Source organism: Takifugu flavidus, chromosome 3 (assembly GCF_003711565.1).
Source record: "Takifugu flavidus isolate HTHZ2018 chromosome 3, ASM371156v2, whole genome shotgun sequence".
NCBI classification, from domain to species: Eukaryota; Metazoa; Chordata; class Actinopteri; order Tetraodontiformes; family Tetraodontidae; genus Takifugu; species Takifugu flavidus.
This window is the reverse complement of record NC_079522.1, coordinates 12043436-12059293: the sequence shown is the minus strand read 5'-3', so window position 1 is coordinate 12059293 and position 15858 is coordinate 12043436. Positions and strand designations below refer to the sequence as shown.

Below are 15858 nucleotides of genomic sequence, written 5' to 3'. Positions count from 1 at the left end.
CCCCCCCGCTCCCCCCTCCTCAAAAGGCCTTGATTTTTTTTCTTTTAGGATTTCTCAGGATCTTGAATGTCACACCGGAGTAATCTCGGCGTACTTAGCGGCCAAACAGCCCGCTGAGGTGAAGGAGTGCACACTCCTCTTACAGAGCTCATTGAAGCGATCTGGTAAACAGCTCCCCACCCACCCATTGACTTTGCCGCTATGTGCAGTCGTCAGATTGCGCCGGCGCCGCAGTCGGACGGAGCTGCTGGTCCTTTCACTGACATGCACCACTGCACTCTCCTTGACTCACCGGCAAAGTGTTCTATATCTATGGAAATGAGCCATAATCATCACAATATGTGTTCCATCCCTTGTATTTTATAATGGCGTTCCCCCATGTGACGCCTTTTCCACTTTCCCCGTGCTCTGACTTTCCCTCCTCCTTCACCCGCACCTCTGGTAAATCCTTCCCCCGCCCTTCCGTTGCTTCATCGCAGGCCATCTTCCTCATTTACGCTCCCGCTCATGCAGATGACAGGAACAGGTGCAGTATTAATTATGCCTGGAATCATATCCCCCCTGTTCCACTCCTCCTCATCACCGTCAGCCTTCTGCACTACCTGTGTCAGAGAAACTACACGGAAAGTGGATCCGTGTATCGGAAAACTTCAAATCTCAGCTCCGCCGCCATGCGGAATACACAGATTAACAGGAAGCTAATGTGTAATTGTGGCTTTATCTTTACGTATGAAAAGCTCCTCAGTCATGTTGGTCTCATTATCAGCAGACGGCACGCCGGTTTGTTCCGGTCACGTTCGCTACATCCCTTATCTCTCAAACGCTGTTTCCCAACAAGCGCGACTAAAAGTTCATTTTTTTGAGGAGATAACAATCCGGCCGCATTCAAGTCTGCGCGAATCGGCTCAGCGTGGCGAAAAAAACGGCGGCCCAGGGAATAAACGAATAATCATTTTGAAAGAAAATGTCGACAGTTGACGTTCTGACCTCCTCCCGATGATTGTGGAGACTGTCTGCGCTGAAGAAGTGATGGTTGCTTGGCGATGCATCTGCCAAAAAAGACGTATTCTTGCATCTTCTTTCCTTTTTTTTCATTGCTCGCTTGAGGCCCCCCCCGCATCTGAAGGTTTGAGGACATGGCAGAGAGCAGAGATGGTTGGTTTACGGTTCCATCCCCAGTTTTCGGACGTACGATAAATGATGAAGATGAAGACGTATCCTTGTTAAATACGAGCAACGGAAGAATTTCACAGACAGATCCTAATCCCATGGACCAAAACATCGATCTCCTTAATGTGCCAAACCGCCGGAGATTTGGTTTGAGAGAGAGGTTGATGTTGAAGGTGTGTGTGGTGTGTTCAGGTTGATCTCCAACAGCAGAGATGTTTGTATTTCAAACAAGTTACCGAGACAAAGACGCTTTTAAAGCTTTGAAACCTGAGGCGAATCTCAGGGAAGCTAAAACTGGGGTTGTTTGCATACAGGGTTATTGTCTGCATTAGCGCGGTTTCCTGTAAAGATCTGACTGTAGGCGTTAAAAGTCTTTAGCTTCCGGGAAGTAATTCTCTCACTGTCTCTCTCTGCCAACTCTTGCACATTCAAAAGTCAACCACATGCAGACTTAATTACCATATAAAAGTATCTGCAAAATGCAAATGTTGGTTTGTTTCATTCTGACGCTAAAAGGAAAGAAAACCTTCCCACACGACCTGACGGGGATTCTCACGGCCCAGTGTTCAAGCATTTCTGGCACGGGCGCCTTCTGTGATGATTCAGCTGGGTTTTGTGGAGCTTGACCTTCCTCTGCCTTGACCTGGCAGTGGGATCACCCCCGAGAAAGAGCAATTTAGCAACATGTGAAATTTGTGTTTTGCCGGTGGGTAAATGTGAGAGGAGAGGAGGAAACAAGCCTGCCGCCGCCACGCAGGCTCCTCTTTGACTGAGTGCTCCACACTAGCCTGCTAATTGTCTGCGATTGATGAAGCAAAGCGCTTGAGGAAATGTTACACTTGCAGTGCATCATGGGTAGATGATCCATGTCGACTGCGCCTTGTGGTCGTGTTTTTACTTTTTTTCATGTGTAGGTGGGGGTATCAGGATATCGGTGAGTGCTGGGATTGTGTAACAGAGACTCTTCACAAACCCTTTGTGGCTCTCACAGAAAGGAACCTGAGTCAAGCTGCAATGAAAACATTCTCAAAATATCATCAAAAAATGGACTCGTAGCTGCTGAGTGTGAAGATTTTAGATTTGTTTGCCCCTCAGGGCAGCTCTGTTCACGCCGCTCTAATGTCATCGGCTAAGGTGGAAAGTTAAGAGAGAATAAAGTTTACGGTACGGTCGAGCCCTTCGCCTCGTCTTGTTAGGTTTTATTTTCAGAAAAACAAAAGAAAAAACCCGACTGTTTCTCATCCTACCGGAGGTGAGCGGGTTCTCCATGTTCTCCTTTATCCATGCTGTCCTGGTTCCCTCAGGGACTCCTGAAATTCTCACCAGGTCAGGAAAATCCAGCACAATTTAAAAGGTAAATGCAGCAAACACTGTGTTCTGAGAGCAAACTGAAAAAGGCAGGTTGGTGATTTTACTGGAGGTTCTTGTTGAAAAGTTGAAACGAGTCAATCAGTAACTTTAACCACAAGCTACAGGCTGTACGTAGGCCAGCAGATATCATCATATTACATTAGCAATTTATTTAAATAATGCAATAATTTAGAATGTGTCACATTAATAGCTATATATTTAAACCCCACAGAGTAATGGAATGGACTAGCATGGACTAACGGAATCCAAAGAAATCTGACCTCTCAAGTAGTATTTAAGTGCATTGCATAGGAATGAATATGAAGAGCAGTTATTCTGTGGCTCTGTCACATTATAGTGTCAAGTGCAAAGTGACCCCTTCAGTGAGGAAATGATTTAGTCATCGGGAGCTTTGCTCGCCCAGCTTATACCCAGTAACAATGGAATACATCTGGAAAAAATACTAATGTAGCATTTAGAATCATGTAAACTGTCTTTATTTTGAGTCAAGGTGTGAAGTAAGAGAAAGAACATATGACTTTTACTACTGCCTGCCAGTAGGGGGCGACACTTTGATTGTTTGGACTCGACGCGAATGAACAGTTAGCCGATTCAACATCGTGGCTCTGATGGATTAAGTTCACCGTTCACTGTTTTTTTTGTTAATTACAAAAAACGGTTTATGAATTGGAACCGTTACGTTTGTGCATTTGAATGCACCTGTAACCCCGGAATGCGGATAAATATTGATCTGGAAAAAATGGCATTCATGGCAGCAGCACAAATTAATTGTGTCTAAGCAGAAGGAAGTTACAAAGAAGGGGTTTTTTGAATTTGAATTTAATTTAATTAAAACAAAAACCTTGTCTAAGTCTCTCTTTTTTGGTCAATACTCTCCCTTTTTGTGCTTTCTTTCCTGTGGTTGCCAAGCAACAGGGCAACAATTTTTCTTTGATTTTGCCAGTGGTCCTCAAGGCTGGCGGGAAGAAGCGGACACAGTGAAAGCACTGTGGGGTCAGTGTGTCCCTACACCTGGTCCGGTTGCAGGGTGGCCTCCTGCGGTCCTGATGTCTGCGCCCCCTGATGGTCGGCGAGCAGAGGCGCCACATGGAATGATGGCGTGTGGGCAGAGCATGCTGCCCTTCAGCTGCAGTCAGAGCGGAGCAGCACGTTCTGAAGCACAAGGCCGAACCGACAAGCGGCCCTAGGGACACGGTCCTCAGTGTGCGGTGTGTGTTAGCGAAAACTCGCTTACTTTAACAAAAGTCCTAAGAATCCATTTCCAGGCGGTTCCTCCTCGCAGAAATCCTCAGTGTGCTCATCAAAACCTCCACTGAAATGGATTCCTCCTCTCTTCTATTGTGTTTTTGTGTGATTGACACGTTGTAATCTTGCTAATAAGCACCTCGTGTGTCTGTCTCCTTCCCATTGTGTGGTCTTACAATAGGCTGGTTTGGCAGGTGTGAGTGTTTGCAGAGCATTTCCATGCAGAGGTGGACCTCACTGGCCTGGCATTATCCAAAAATGGATACTCCACATGCTGGGCTCCCAGTGTCTGTCTGCACTGGGGGGGGGGGGGGGGGTCAGGAGCCAATCAAACCTCAGATTCGTCCCCTTCCTCCCACTCTCCTGCAATCATCAGATGATGGAGGGGTACCGGGGTGGTTCCGATAACTCTTATTTTGTTTTGATTTCCAATGTTCTCATTTTAGAGGTTAGTGGAAAGTTATAAAACATTGGAGGCTACTGTTTCCTGTTGCCATAGTAGTTCATACAAAAGCAATGTCGGTGGTGTCCTGTTGCAAGTGAAGGCAACAGCATTGAGAAGAATAATAAACAGGAAGAAGCAGAAGTTCTTGAGTAGCACAGCTACAAGACATGTGTTTATCTGAGCTTTCTTTCCGTGATGATTCAGTCCTGACCTCCCTGAATGTGCCTGTTCACCGGTTGGACTGCAATTTATGTGTGTCACCTGTGCCCCGGTGGATCAGCCCCTCCCTTTTGTAGATAAGCTGTCCTCTCCTTCCAGTCTGTGTCCTTTTGTGGGCTTTGCTCCTCCCTGCGTCTCAGCCCGTCTGGTCCTCTGAAAATCCCGGGGGCTCCACTAATACCAGCCTTTTTCAGTTTTTGGATGATCATTTTGGGATTAAGCTCCACCAGTCTGACCTACTGGCCTTTATCTGGCCTCAGAGGTCTTCTCCTGTGCCACTGGGTCACAACAATCTATTATGGCGGAGCCGTTGTTGCTCTCCCCCTCGGCTGTGTTCAGTCGTTGCCGTAACAGGAGACAACAACTTGCGCCTAATCTTGACACCAGGAATAAATTAAGGCTGATATAGACGGTTGAATCAGATCCCAAAATAGTCAATACAAAACCAGGGGACCTGGCAGTGCTGGGTGAATGCGTTCAACAGATGTTTCCAGTGTGTGTGTGTGTGTGAATGAATGTAGTTCAGGCTGCTGCTGGTGCCGGCTCAGATGAATATTGCATGGCCATAGGGATGGAGCTGCAGCAGCAGGGGAATACGCTGCGTTTTAGAAGGCACATACAGTCGGAGCACAGGCGCACACCCAGTCAGGCTGGTGCTTCTGGCACTGGTGCAGAATGTGATCAGCCGCCAAACATTCGCTCTTACTTTCCTGGTATTAATGACTAAAAACCGGTGGTCATTTTGCATCAGGACTAGTTATTATAGATTTGAAATAATTTTTTATTCCTAAACAGAAGTGTGACTCCAGCAGGGCTTGTTTTCACATAGTCTTTGTCCAAACTGTGTTTTTATGCTAGCATTGGGCTAAGTTGCATTGCTGTGTGTAATTTCTCTGTTTTGGTTCTGCAGTCCATCAGAGAAGTGACCGGCTACGTGTTGGTGGCGCTCAACCAGTTCGACTACCTGCCGCTGGAGAACCTGAGGATCATCCGAGGCATCACGCTGTACGAGGGTCGCTACTCTCTGGCTATCTTCCTCAACTACCGACGGGACGGCTACTACGGCCTGAGGCAGCTGGGCCTGCGCAACCTCACAGGTGTGAACGCCGACTCGAGTTCAGTGGGTTTTAGTTTGCGTGTCACGACCTTTTAATATCCCACCACCCTCAGAGGCTTGCTTTCATATTGTCGCGCTCTCTCACTAACAAATGATCTCATCAGTATAAAGCACCAAATTCTTGCAGAGCTTATTTGCTTTCCCTCACAGGGGGCAGGTTCTTTTTCTTTTTTCCGGGTTTGGATCATCGTTGCTCAGGGAGGGAAAGTCAAGCCGATGCAGGAGAAGCTCCAGCTGTCACATCCAATCTGAGCAGAAGTGGTGGAGCTCGGGCTCAGGGTCACTTTCCTTTCTTTAAACAACACTTCTTTGGGTTTGTTTTTGCTCTGTCGGATGCCCGACTGTCTACACTGACAGGCAGCGTAGTAAACAATTCAGGGTCAGGGATGAATGAACGATGATTAAATTGCAATTTGCAAAGTGCGATTCTTTAAAGCGAATGAAATAGTCAAACTTTTTTCCCCGAACTGTTGTCTTTGTTCCTCCGTGGTTTCACGGTTTAATTCAATCAGTACAATCTGTCATGGCAGCTCTGAGGGTGATTAATGAGGAAAAAAGTAATGGCTGGAAAAGAAACTTTCTTTCTTCTGTCTTGTTCTGCGACGAGAGGACATTTGCTGGATTTCACCATGGCACAGTAACGGGAAATGAACGCTCCTCTCCCAGCTAAAACCTCTCCTCTTCCAATGGCCAGTGGATATAAAAATCATGTCCAACACGCATGTCCTCCTCAGCACAGCCAAGGAACACAGACAAGTGAGCAACAAACCCAGCCAATTTACTGGGAGAAGGAATTCAACCAATCGCAATCGATCTCTACGAAAAGGAGAACGGAACGAGTGGCTTCCTTTCAGAACTGACTGTGAGTGTTCCAGTGAATTCCACCAGTAGTGGCTTTTTCTTCTTCAAGCACCACAAAGTCTCCACAAGTCGATATGCTGAGGAGGGAACCCGCTGCCACTGACAGACTTTGACAACAGGAATTCATGGTGCGCTTCTACGCTGATGACATTGCTGTAATGTGTTTGTGATGGATGGCAGGGGCATCAAACAGCGATCCCTGTGAAAGTGCACGGCAGATTTACTGTAATAAGCAGCATTTTATGGAGCCTGAACACGGTGGCAAAGGACTTGGGCTTTTAAAGGCGTGTTACCAGGCTGAGCTGGTGAAGCAAGAGGACACAGGGTATTATCCTTAAACAACTCAAATACCAAATTGAACCTTTAGCTGTCATTTACTCTACAACGATGCGCTTGATAGCGAACATGTAATTCAGGTGCCCCCCAGATTGATGAAGATTTACGGATGCATCTCTGTTGTTAGCCAGCTAATGTCTTGTTGACAACAGAACTGGAAAAATGATCAATCAATCAATCAATCAATCACTCAATCAATCAATCAATCAATCAATCAATCAATCAATCAATCAATCAATCAATCAATCAGGCAATCAGTTTATTTGTATAGCAATTTTTAGACTACAGCAACTCAGAGTGCTTTACGGCAGTAAAACATGCAAACAGAAATGAGAAAAAAACCCATTGCAAACGGTTAAAAGAACAGAAGAAGCCCCCCCCCCCCCCCCCCACACACACACACACACACATCAAGTTGCTAGTAAAAGTGTTCCAGGGTTTCCTCCTGCCAACATCACATCAGAAAGCTGCTACATTATCCCTTGGTGCGTTCGCTCCACAGTGGGAGTCCAGCACGCGCGTGGAAAGTCTGGTCTTATGCATACAGCTGTGGTCTTTATGGTAATCAGAGCTATAGAAACTCCTCTGATTTCAGATGTACACCTCTCCCCTGTGATGCTGCCATAGCTCAGGTACAAACCTGTCACACGGGCACATGGCAGCCGCACGAGCGGCGCGTGTGCCAGACCTGGCCCCATACCGCGATGCTAATCACCCCACGCTGTGCTGTGGTGACAAAAACCAAGGTTAGATCCTCAAAGCTGCAGAGATGGATTCCCCCTCTGTCAAAGCACCATTTCTGACACTTTTGCTTTGCAAAATTGCCCGTTTTGGATTTTGCCCAAATAGCTGTGTGGGTCCCAAAGTGAGCTCTGTTTCCAGCTTCCCATCTGGTACCGATGGCCCCACCATTCTGGTATGCAGACACTAAAGCAGTTGCACCGGTTTCCATTGGTTCTTTCACCTGGCAGACTCTCTGAAAGGTGCACTGAAACCCAAACGTCCCCTAATGTGAAGCCGTTTTCGCTCCTGGCGTTCTAATTGCAGCATTTTTGTGAGTATCTTAAATGCACTGGGGCCAAATTACCAACAGACATTGCTGCTGAGGGGAATTGATTAATGGACTTAGTTTTAATTAACCCCACACACATCCTCATTTTTGGAGCGTGACTATTGATTAACCACCTCACAAGTATTCGAAGGAGGTTCTCATTTCCACAAAGCTTTTTGTATGTTTCCTGTGAGGTGATGCTGCAGGGAAAATGTATCCAGGTTACACTATTATACAGGTACAAAACTGTCTTATAAAAGAAGATGTGGCTGCACCAACTTTATTTCCTGGGCTAATAAAACATTTTCAAATCTTTATGAATTGTTAGTGGAAGATAGTAACTGTTGAATCAGATACGTGAGGTTCTCTCTTAACTCTCAGGCAAATCTGCAAAACACATAGAACTGTAGTTTTTTTTACTCTTTTGACATATACTTGATAATTCATTCATTGTTTCTCTCAACACTGGCCCTCAAATCAGGTTTTACTACCTGCCCTATCAGCAATATTTATTTATTGTTTTCTTTTTTTGATGACAGTAAATAAAAATTTGGAAAGCCCATATGTATGTCTGGGTGGTGCTGGATCAGTCTGTTGGGAGACTGGACTGTGAAGCAGATGTTCTTGGTGTGGCACCTTCACCTCCTACCAGAACACCTTCAGAGTACTGCCCGGGTACCCTTGAGCAAGGTACTGAACCCACCACTGCTCACAGAGGGCCTTGCGACGAGCTGGACACTCATCCAGGGGTGGACCCTGCCTTCGTCCATATGTGCACCCTCCCCAGGACCCCGAAAGAGAATAAGTGGTCCAGAAGACAAGACGATATGTATGTTTAAACATGCCTTACGATGTTCAGGCGTAATCCGCCTTGTACGTTAAAACCGGTTTAAAGCCGTGTACTTGAGCTGTGGAGGACGATGACAATTTTGTTTGGAATTCCCTTTAAAAATGTGCTTCCGTGGCCTCTTTATTTAACAAAAAGCTTGCGATGTGAACAGCAAAACGAGGTATAATTACAGAAAGATCAAATAGTGCAAAAAATGGCTAATGCTGATATGCTGCTTGGGAGCGTCGATGGATGAGGCCCATTAATAATGAATTGAGTGTCATCATTAAGAAGCCAAATGATTAAAACATATCTCCCAGCTTCAAACGATGCTTTGCTTCACCAGAAAGTACCGCAGTCAGTTGTGGATGAGCAAACCAGCGAGTATTTCAGTTTGTTTGTGAAATAAAGTTCCCCCTCTTTTTTTACCCTTTGATCTTTTTTTATGCAGCTAGCACTCCCGAGACAAAAAACCCCAAAAAGTTCGTAAAAGGAGAGTCGAAATAACACAGAAAAGTTCCTCGTTCTGCCTGATGGTCACTGATGATGATGTTCATATTCCACATTTTTCTGCCCTTTTGCCCTCAGAAGCCTTTGCACAACCCACGTTCTATTTGTCTCCACGTGGTTCTGTTAGAGCTCTGGTTAGCGCGTTTGTGTGCCAAATCTCAAGGGGCTTTGGATTTGTCCGCATTAAGGACATGTTCTAGCACCAGAACTAAGTTAGTAGGTATCACTGCCAGGCTGCTAATGTGGCTAACTGCACCTTTTTACAGGTGGAAATGTAATTCATTTATTTCAACTGTAGCTCATATGCATTAATGTAGTTAGCAGCTACATGCTAAGCAGCCTATCCTGCTGGGGTCTAATTTTATTTTATTTGCAATAATAAATGGCCTGCTTTGGCGTAGACTGGCACAGGACGATCCAATCGTATTCAGAGCGCCTTTCTCTTTCATCTGGCCATGGGCACACGCCGCCCTCCTGACCTTGGTGTGTTTGTGTGCTTTGGGCTCTGAGGGAACTGAGTAGAGTCTACCCTCTCCCAGGCATCTGGAAGCGCCTGGACATTGTCAGATGCTTGATGACACTTCCGGGGCAAATCCTCTCTTATTTATTTCCTTGTGCCCCATCTCGGCCCAAGCCCCTCCCGAGAACGCCCGTGTCACTTCCACTCCAAATCCATTAGAGCGTCGAGCACAGCCAATCATTATGGCTGATGAACACATCGGACACAAATGCTGGAGAAGGTGGGGTGAGCCGAGCAGCACCGGAATCCCGGATCCTCTCGACAAATGTACCGTAGAACCAGATGGTGGCAATTTCGTGGTCACAGTTCATTTATGGTGTGTCCCAAATTACCCAAGTGGAACGCCGAGAGCCTAACCGCCTGTCAGGAAATGACAAATTGCACATTTAGCTCATTGTCAGTGCCTGTTCTAATGCCGAGGCTTAGTCCTGTTTGTGACACTTTATTTTGCACCGTCAAAATCCAAACAAGTCTGATTTAAACTGGTAATTGTGTCAAGCTGTTTGTGTTTCTACTCAGGTTCTCACAGGTTGAGCTGACAAACCACCTTTACTTTTTCACCGTCTTGATGGCTTCATTCAAAGTGCCCCCTGAAATGTAGCTCGGTGCGTTTTCAAGCTTGGGGAAATGGCACTAAAACTCGATTTCCAGGACAATGACAGAGTCGAGGGTGGAGTGACTGTCGAGATAATTCTGCTGTAAAAACAAGCGATGGCTGCGGAGATGGGGCACAACATTTCAGGGCTGTCTTCAGCTTGAACACAGCAATTTATCCGAAGAGGGAGTCACTTGACCTTGATGTTGCAGCGATCGAGCAAAAGGACGGAACTTTCGAAAACTAGCTAAAGTTTTATTTCGCAGATGTGTGTTTTTGAAAATATCCTGCTGGGTTAAAACAGCCCCAACAAAACTTGGCTGCTTTTGAACCGGCGATAGCTGGATGCTAACGGATTCAGCACTTATCCTCCTGCCAGCACACACGCAACATTGTTGATCGCTATTGACCACCGTCACTTGTTCCCTCCATTAGTATTCCAAGGTGCTCTCATCTCTTTGGCTGGCTCTTTTGTTTGCCCGCACTGATTGGAGGGCCTCTGGTTAATTCAGATTCAGGGAAGCGGTGACAGAAGTGGGCTTATTAGGGCTCTGAGCCCATCCTGCCTTAAGTGCAGAGTCTCCAGTTCCATTTTCATTTGCCTCCTTTATTGAATTTGCTGGCTTCTCATTCGCCTTGATTGCATTTTGTGTCACCTTTAGATTTTTTTCCCTTTTTTTTTCCTCCAAATATCAGCCTCCCTGAGGTACTATGATCTTGTGCTTTGAGAACAGAAGCAGCAAAATTTATTTTCCCTTTCTCTCAAATCTAAAGGCTTTCCATTTTTATTTGGCCTTCAGTCTGCACCAGACATCCATGGGAGTTAGCCCAATCATGTCAAAGACCTTCAGCCATTGTTTAATACCTCAGAGACTTGCAGTGCTTTTCTAGGGGAGACTCAGCCCAAAAGAGCTTTTCCTCTCATTCTAATTTTCGTAAGTTTGATCCAAAATTTGTTCCCCCTGTACCAATTTTCAACAAGCCATGTAGGTTGTTGTCAGGCTAACTTTGGTCCTGCCAGTGGAGCATGTTTCCTCTTGTAGCTGCCATGGATCACGTAGTACAGAAGAGACAATCTGTCAAGGTGATGCTAAATAACAAGATTTAGCTGCAAATGTGCATTTGTCCTTGGATCTATATAAAGACCACTCGCGGAAAGTCGTGCATGTTAATGAGGAACATGTGGCCACCGTGTATTTGCTCGCTGTTTATTTCAATTTGAAGTAATTGTTGCATGTGCGGGACATCGAGAAAATTGATGGGAACATTTTTGATTTGTTACCGAATGCTTTGCGAGCTGTGGAGACGATCTGGCAAGAGGTGGAAAACAATTTTTTTAATCACGGCTGAACTCTCCTTTCCAGCTACTACCTCCAGCACTTCCACGGCTCTCATAATCTCTGAATGGGAAGCCTTTTTCATAAGGATTCATCGCAAAACAATATCATTTGAGACTGCGAAATTTCATCAGGGGCTTTTAAACACGATTATGGTTATCAGCGAGGACGTGGCAGCAGAGCGCTTTGGATCGTTGGAGAGAAGGTTCGGAGGGTAAAGGGGACCACCCCCGCACTGTCACTCCTCTCCCATTTGTCACTGAGCACAATATCTCTTTGGCTGGCAGAGCTAATAATGGGGAAATGGGACTCTGGAGATCCACCTCCGTCTTTCCGTGCTGATCAGATAAGTTCTGCTCAAATTCAGAGGCCTGCCCTGCAGTGCTGGTGCCATTTTTAAAAGGAAGACCTTATGGCTCTGGCAGCTCTTTGTTTCTGTCCCACAAATGGACCTTGTACTGATGTTTTCTGTGTTTTGTCATTGGAGGCGATAAGCCATTTTCCTAATTATTGCTGGAACTTTTCATCACCCAGCAGACCTCACTGTTGTTCTTGGGAATTCAGAGACCTTTTCATATAAGCTGTTGCTCTTTTCACACCTTTTTTTCAAAATGGGATCGCGGCTGCGCAGATCAGTGTTGCATCATCATAAAGGGTACCTGGTACTGACTTTTGCATGTCCCTGGGCGTCAAATGGTTACCGTGACCATAACAATTTTTATGAAGCAGCTCATCACAACATACTGACAACATGTGCATCCACAGGCGACGTGGTGCATTTCAGACTTTGAAAGTCCACCATCCAGCATCAAAATCCCGTTGGGTGAATTTGAAGGCTCTGCACGTACGTAGTGCCCTCGGGTGGTTTATCGTGAAATTCAGCTGATACTCGCCAACTGTGGGCCTAGCCACTCATTACATAAAGCATTTCCCTGCTCACAGATTTCATTTTTGTTATTTTGAATTTTTGCCTGCAATTCTTTATGGTTTTTTCTTTGTTCTTTCCTAGACAGGTGAGTCACAACCGGAATTAGCGCCAGCATGCTAAAGTCGCTTTGTTGTTGCCCTGGCTGGACCAATACCACCCTTGATGCCTTGTCCTCTACATGCGCCCGAAGTTCAATTTGCTTCGTAAAAGACCCCAATGCGTATCACGCACAGAAAGATCGTACCGTTTTAGTTTGTTGCTCACGCTGCAGACTTTTAAGGTTGGAGTAACTGAAACCGGGTTTCTCTGTTTTCCTCTTCCTGTTACTGTATTGGCTCTCTGGTGAGTCATTATTTTCCAGAGTTACAGATTTGTTGCAGTTTCAGTCATGTAATGTTCATCGGTGTTCCCCTGAAGAGGTTGCACTCAAAGAAAATGAAGGCAATTTGTTTCATTCCCCACTCCGGCACCTTCTGTCATGCCAGCTGTTGGCACTGTGTCATAGGCCAGGCAGAGCCCCAGCAACTGATGCATGGAAATGATTGCAAAGAGTTAGCGCACGTACCATAAATTCTCAATTAAAAGTCATTTTTCAAGTAAGGTTTTGGCCTCCTGGCTCTTAGGTAAAGGCCACATTAATAACACTACATGTGTGGGATGAATATAATTAGCCAAGATGCTCTCGACAGCAAAATTTCCACCTGCCTGTGTTAATTTATTCAGTATGCAATAGTGGTATATAATTCAGCAAAAAAAAATCATTTCAGTGCAGAATATGTGTGCTTTGTAATCCCTTCCAGTGTTCCTATGACTTGCAGTGTCACTTTAGCTGCATGCAGCGGGAAGCTCTTACAGACGTTAGCTGTGTGAAAAAAGTAATCCGGCAGTGCCCAATCTTCTGGAAGAGTACAAAATATTAGCTATACCTTTTATTTGGTAGCTCCAGCAGTGGAAGATGTTTTGAGTTGTACCAAACGTTGGTCAGCTATATATATATATATATATATATATATATATATATGAGAGAGCTACATTCTTTCTCCCAGGCCAACCGCTGCATTTCCCTTTCCAGCTCTGATTAATTTAAGCCACAGCTTAAGTTTTAATCTCTGCCTACATATTTGAGGCTTTGTGGACCTAATGTAGTTGCCCTCCTAAAGGTTTGCACTGCTGGACAGGAGGTATTTCATTTTTAACGACTCTTTGTAGCCTTGCGCATGTTCATCTGAAGTTTTTACAACTACTTGATTGAATGTTGTATTCCACTTCTTTTACCTTGCTCATGCCTGAGTGTGCCTTTATGTGCCTCAACCAAATCTGGACTTTCAAGTGTGGAAAATGAGATGGGTCATCTGTATTTTGCCGTTCCCCGTGCTCAGCAAGTCAAGACGTCGACAGAGCCAAAAAGTACACTCCAAGTAGAAGAGGAGGGTGAGTGGGTCTGAGGAATGTGTGGAAGGAGGAAGGACAACGAGGATAGAGATAAGATTTAAAGAGGAAAAAATGAGCAGGCAAGACGGCCAGAATGCTTTGAGCTTGAGTTGTGTGATACGTCACGTCCTCAAGATGAGACCATAAAAGCAAATGCATGGACTCATCAGTGGAGGAAGGATGGCTGTTACGGCCTTATTCATCAGCATAATTAGGAAAGAACGAGATGTGGGACAAGTGGCTAGCAGCACTGATGACGGCTCATCAGCGGGCTCCCCATGGAGCTATGACCACTGATTAGTGCTGGGGCTATCATTGCCTTGGAACTCTTAAAAAATAACGGCTCTTCTCTCAGCTGAGAAACGATACAAAGGACGGAATTTTTTTTCGTAAAGGTGGTTCGTCACAGGGATCTTTCTCACTTCCTGAGCTATCTGTGCTGGAATTTTTTTCCGGCCGGCAGTCGAGTTTTGAAGAACACCCCTCCCCACTCCACACATGAATTTTAATCTTTGTAGTTGCCTTAAGCTCTGCATGTTCCCTCACGGTTCACAGCATTTTTGACTCTTTATCTGCAAACTTTGTACTCGGAATGTCAGGCCGGGCTTGTCCCGCTGTTTGCTCTGTCGAAAATTGATTGTGTGAAATATGGCGTTCGTTGAAAACAACAGCCGTGAAAAGGTTACTTCCTCATTCCTTTACCCAATATTATCCTGTGTTCTCAAGTGTTAAGTCATCTGTTTCCTTGCCAGCTTTCTGCCCTTTAATTAGTCGATTTATCAACTTTACTTTCGGTCCAGTCGTGTAGTTTTGAGCTCTCTATAGTTCTATATGACGGACTATCAGACTCAGACCGTTTATGCCATAATGCTTAGCACTAAAAGGGTCCCGAGATGGACAGGAAATCTATTGTGGTACCTAGCGCCGGGTCCCCAGATCCCATAAATGCTGGACTGAATTTAGATCTAGGAAGGTTTTTCTCCAGATCCTGAAAGAGGAAGATGATCTTTACATTATTCCAGGGAACTCTCCAGAAAAAGAATACCTCCAGCAGGGTATATAAATTTTAAACCCTGCATTGGAGGGGACACATGCATCGCTGCAAACAGGTTAAATATCTGGATCTATGTGTCTGAGTGTTGTCCTGAGCAGCCAGTGAATCCCACATCTCCAGCAGCTCATCCGTCATCAGTGTTTTGTGATGACCTCTTGCAGCACATCAAAATTTGGAGGGTACGCTTCAGATTTATTCCGCGCTGGGACGAGCTGAGTCTTCTCTTTTTAGGTTTATGGCCTGTGGTGAACTCCCCCCTCTTGTCTCCGTGGTTGAATTTCGGCACCGAAACAACAGTGCGACACTTCTTCGGGAATTAAAACTGCTTTTCAAAGCTTTAGTTAGTGGCTGGAGGCTGGGAGTCTTCAGTCAACTGTAGTAAAAAGTGATCACAATGTTTCCCATTGCACACTCCCATGTTCTGTCGAATCTCCTTCAATGGACTTGGCTCCCAACTCAATCGTCACCACAGGAGACATTTCACAGACAACAGAGATGTAGCAAAACGCTTCGCTAGAGACAGCCTTGAACTGGACGTGACCACAGCATATGGACACAGATCTCGCAGTAGCTACACACGCACCTCTGGGACCCGCGTCAGCCAACATTGGCTGTAGAGACTCTTCTCGGTTCAGTGTGCAGGCTGTTAAAAGACTGACACCATGTCAGTCATGTGGACAAGTCCCTGTAAGCTCTGAGTTGACCGTCTGTAGTGTTTCCTTCCATTCAGAGATTGAATTGTGGCAAGGTGTCGCGTGCCAGACACTCATGCGATCGGTGTTAACCAATGACCTTGACGGTGTATGTTTTATACAGGATACAAGACATGTTGGGAAAGT

The 15858-nt window shown here is 45.5% G+C and overlaps 1 protein-coding gene across 3 annotated transcripts in view; it reads left to right on the top strand.

Moving 5' to 3' along the window:
• Positions 1-15858, top strand: part of LOC130522539 (receptor tyrosine-protein kinase erbB-4-like) — a 161769-nt gene that overhangs the window by 87419 nt on the left and 58492 nt on the right. For all 3 annotated transcript variants that reach the window (XM_057027027.1, XM_057027028.1, XM_057027025.1), the window contains exon 3: positions 5361-5547. In XM_057027027.1, the coding sequence (XP_056883007.1) occupies positions 5361-5547 (187 nt within the window). The remainder of the gene's footprint in view (positions 1-5360; positions 5548-15858) is intronic.